Below are 4,595 nucleotides of genomic sequence, written 5' to 3'. Positions count from 1 at the left end.
TGCTGCATTCATGCCATGTTGGAATTACCATAATTACAAGATGACAACTTGGAGATTCTACTTGGAGCTGTTCTCATCCTCGGGCTCAGATATAATTTGTTTCCATGGCAACGTTCATAATGCCAAAATTGATCCATGTGCAGCTTTGTTGTTGATGACAGCAAAATAATTAAGCACTACTTTAATTCACCATTATAAGAATAAAGAAAGCGTACCAGGTAGCATTGGCTATAATAAAATGGCATATCAAATATGAATATGAATATGTAGTGCTATCTAACTACATTTAACAGCAGAAGCCGCTAGCATTTTTGTCATCACAACCATCAAGTCTGAATTACAACTTGTAATTAAAAGTTCAATGAAGATGTGAATGGTTTCCACCAGTTAGAAGCTCATGCAGTTATATAATAACTATAAAATAAATAAATATAAAAAGCAGTTATGTTATATAATATGTTGAAATAAAAGGCTGTTAGATTGTCCGATGTGTTTGTTCTCTGCAGTGCGGCGCAGGAAGGAATGAATACCGTGTTCGTGGTGGTCTCCTGGGCTTTTCCGCAGGGTTCGTTTAATAATGTTCACCATAAACTCTGCAAGTTTTGCCACAGCTAAAAAACTGACGGCAGTCCAAGAACAACACAGCAGCATCTGGTCCAAGTTAAAGTGAATTTCTGATTAACCTTCCTGTTCTGAGATGCACGTTCATGCTAGTCCGTCCGAAACACACCAGACATTCCACAGCATGCATTGGCAGTCACACGCTTATGTTGGAATCTGACATTATGAGACAGGACATTTAAGTTCAGTGAATGTTTATGAATGGATGGGAAAGTTCTGGAACTCCTTGGAATTCTGGGAGAAAATAAAGTAACACCAGTGCTGAGTTACTGTTTCACACCAAGCTCAGGGTGTGAACGGTTGTTTTGAATAGTCTTGACTAATTATCCATCTGTATATCTGTCCAAATTGCAGTCAGAGATGAGTGTGTATATCTATGGCAGTTTTTGTATTTCTTGTGAAACATGGAACCTTTTCAAAGATCTCTGTTATGAGTTTGATAAACATCTGCGGCTGGAATCCTGTACATTTAAATTCAGAGCGAACACATCAAGTGTGATTGAAAATGTGGTTTATTTCTGACATGCTACATAATTAGTCGCTTAAACCCGACACCAAACTTGATGACCTTCAGAGTTTATGTTATGAATGATTTCGACTGATGATTCAGACTGACTCATCATTGAAGACTTCAGATTCTTGTCTTTTCGGTTCTGCTTTTTTGGTCTTTTTTTAAATTAGAGATGGTTTTTAACTAAATGTAAGCTTAGTGTGGATATATAGCGGACCGTATACTGTATACTGCCTGTTAATTGTGATCTCATTACATATTTAAATTAGCAGCAAGCGTCCAATAAGCATCTCTGAAATAAAACATGGTTATTTTGAATTGATTAAATTCAGTGTAAAATGTCTTAAGGAGATTTTATTTAATCACCCTCATTTCGCTCCAAACCTGTATGACTTTCTTCTGTGCAACATAAAAGAAGATATTTAGAAAAATGTCTCAATATTTTTGTCAAAACAATGAAATTCAGTGGTCCAATGTTGTTTTGGATGCCAGTGACTTGGATTGTGTGGACAAAAATAGTTAAAAATTCTTCAAAACATCTTCCACAAAAGAAAATCGTACAGGTTTGAAATGACATGCAAGTAAGCAAATAGTGATAAAGTTGCAATTTTTGGGTGAACTACCTCTTTAAACGTTTGAAGCCTGATCAAATAATTAGTGAAGAAGGCGGATATACATTCCGGTTCAATTGTCACACTGGATACAGAACATTTTTGAGTGGATATAAAAGAAGTTGAGTGCATTGCATTGTGGGACACATATTTACACCAATTTGCTCTGATTGTATACTGTACAGTTTGGAAAAAAAAAGATGTAGGTCAATCTAATACAGTAAAAAAATCTGCATACAGTTTGCATATATGTATAATATACCTACTGCACACTTCTAGTATGGTAGCATACCGTTCTAAACATACCATTCTTTTACATCTCTATCTCCCTCACGCACACACAAACTAAAGAAGATGGACTGAAAGAGAAAATGGATATAAAGGGATGGTCATGGTCTGTCTGTTGCTCTTTCATGCCCCCTCAGGGGCCCACAGTAGGACATTCAGCATAAGGGACTTTTCACTGGTCCCCTGGCACTGAAATCCAACCCAATAGTAAAGCCAAGTCTGTGTGACTGACAGCTGCTGATTTACGCCCCCATTTACTGTTTAAAATGACAGAGAGACTCATCAAATCCATCTCATTTATGAGATTCAGTCCTCACAAAGCCTTGCGAGTGTTTGCATACTGATGCTGTTAACTAAACCACTGAAATGAGCCGCAAGGCAATAACAAGCTCTGCCTCCAACCTCACTATCATTTAATGTCATTGTCTGTCAGCCTCCTCGTTAAGAAAACAATCAGCTTAATTACTCATGTGATGCTGGAAGCCTCATCAAACTGATGAAAATGAAACCATAAACAGCGTTCTATGCGCCCTTTCACATTTTTCTGTTTTGACTCCTCGCATTCTTGAGATTTCCTCTTGGGAAAACCATCCCCCTTTTTTTCCTTGGGAAAAACACCCCTCTGAGTGATAAATGCAGATCCATTATCACAGCCCAGGACGTTTGTTTTTAAACAGATCTAGTTCAACTCCTCCTAAATTTAGATCCATAAATTAAAATGTTTCATTTTCAACCAACAGGTGGCACACCTCAAGATCTGAGCGCCAAACTGATCTACTTTGAAAGCAGGTAGATGTTTTGTGATACCAGAGACAGTATAAGTAGAACGGAAACCACTTGTAGAAAATAAACTGGAGAATACGGCGAACATATTGGTTTTCTTAAAGAAAATCAATAGCCTAATCTGGTCTTACCCCATTCAAGTCAATAGAAGCTGTACATACATGCTTAGAAAATAGCTCACAAACAGACTCATTCCAGAAAGGACTTTGGTGACGTTTATCATTTCTGACACCCGTTTCCTACAGGACAGAAATGTTGTTTAGACTTACTTGCATTCCCGGCTTTCCAGATCAAAATGCGGATTGAAGTTGATGAGGATCTTCTGCTGTGGATCAGGCGCCTGGATCAGCCAGCTGCACTGCTGGTTCACCGGGTATCCAGACGGGTAACCGGGAGAGGTCACATACCCGGCGCTGGTGATTGTGATTTTCCCACCGCAGGGACTTTCTAAAAACCAGAGTGGCACATTTATCACTTTAACAACTGAAACTCAGGGTGTCATACTTAGATATCAGTCATAGTTCTGCACATTACATGCATCTCATACTAGTAGCCTACAGATAATTGGTGACAAACTGCGCAAAAGTAACATGACACCCGTAATGTCACACACAGCGCGCTCTGATCTTACACGCTGTTCGACAGAGGATCGATCAGATCAGAGGATCGATTATGCGCCTGGAAATCGATCAATGTATCAGAGCTGAACGCAACAGGCCGTGGACGAACAGAGGGGTTACTGTATATGGGTGTGCAGACGTGGTGGGCAGATATGCCACTGCGTCTGGGTGTTTTAGTCTGATAACACACACCCAACTCTCTCAAACACACACATACACATACGGAGCATTTCTGGTCTAAGCGCTGTCAAAATATGAATCGAGTAATATTTGATTTACACAAATTATCTAACTAATAAATAAAAATGAAAATACAATAATACTATGTCGGTATACATAAAAACTAAAAAATTAAAATAATAGGCCTACACAAATTAAGCAAATACAAAAATAAGAAATACACTGTAAAATCATGCGCCATGAGGTAATGTCTAAATTAATTGGTTTTTATTCAAATAAATAACATTATTAATATCACTAAATCAAAATGTTAAGGATCAGATAAAATAGCTCCTTTATGGTAACAAACTGTACATTTTCACTTTTTACAGTGTGGAAACAGTCCGGTGTGAATTTATACTCAAAGGAATAATTTATGTAGTGCGTAACGAATGATCTCTCCTTTCATCAGATACGGTTTCTACCTGTTTACCTTCTGAAACAGCAGCCCTACAGGTGAGCATCGATAACAAACGACAGTAATAACCATAACAGAGCTCTCCTGTGCGCAGAGAAACCGTGCCGTGCCGACACCACAATAACCGACTCACCCGTTAGCCAAACATCTGCTCTTGTGTTCCTCAGAAGAAAGTAATGGGTTTGGAATAACATGGGTGAGAAAATGATGACAGAATTTTTTTTATTTTTTTTGCTTATTATCCAGTTGCAGACGCTGATTGTCGAAAGCCCTAGGCGATAATTAATCAAATAATTCTCTCAAGATTACTGAGCAGGTAATAAAAGACATGTTTCTGAAGTCAAGGTGCAAATGCAATTAACCAATCAGAAGACTTCTAAGTGCATGTCTTTATAATACAGAAGCATGGTTCAGTGACAATGCTGGAAGGAAATAATGTAGCACTTTAAAATATATCATGGCACTGAGTGATTATTATCTGAAACAAATTCTGTGATCTTACCGTCACTCTCATGCTGTGGTGA

At 38.2% G+C, this 4,595-nt stretch overlaps 1 protein-coding gene across 1 annotated transcript in view; it reads right to left on the bottom strand.

Moving 5' to 3' along the window:
• LOC107749105 (neuropilin-1a-like) overlaps positions 1-4,149 on the bottom strand; it is a 27,707-nt gene extending 23,558 nt beyond the window's left edge. The window contains exons 1-2 of the mRNA XM_016564169.1: positions 4,087-4,149; positions 3,084-3,261 (exon numbers count right to left, since the gene is read on the bottom strand). Coding sequence (XP_016419655.1) covers positions 3,084-3,261; positions 4,087-4,117 — 209 coding nt within the window. The 5' untranslated portion in view covers positions 4,118-4,149. The remainder of the gene's footprint in view (positions 1-3,083; positions 3,262-4,086) is intronic.
• Positions 4,150-4,595: the final 446 nt, after the last annotated feature.

This window comes from Sinocyclocheilus rhinocerous, unplaced genomic scaffold (genome assembly GCF_001515625.1).
Source record: "Sinocyclocheilus rhinocerous isolate Xijiao unplaced genomic scaffold, SAMN03320098_v1.1 scaffold919, whole genome shotgun sequence".
Lineage (NCBI taxonomy): Eukaryota > Metazoa > Chordata > Actinopteri > Cypriniformes > Cyprinidae > Sinocyclocheilus > Sinocyclocheilus rhinocerous.
The sequence above is the reverse complement of the archived record's forward strand: the minus strand, read 5'-3'. Positions and strand labels throughout refer to the sequence as shown.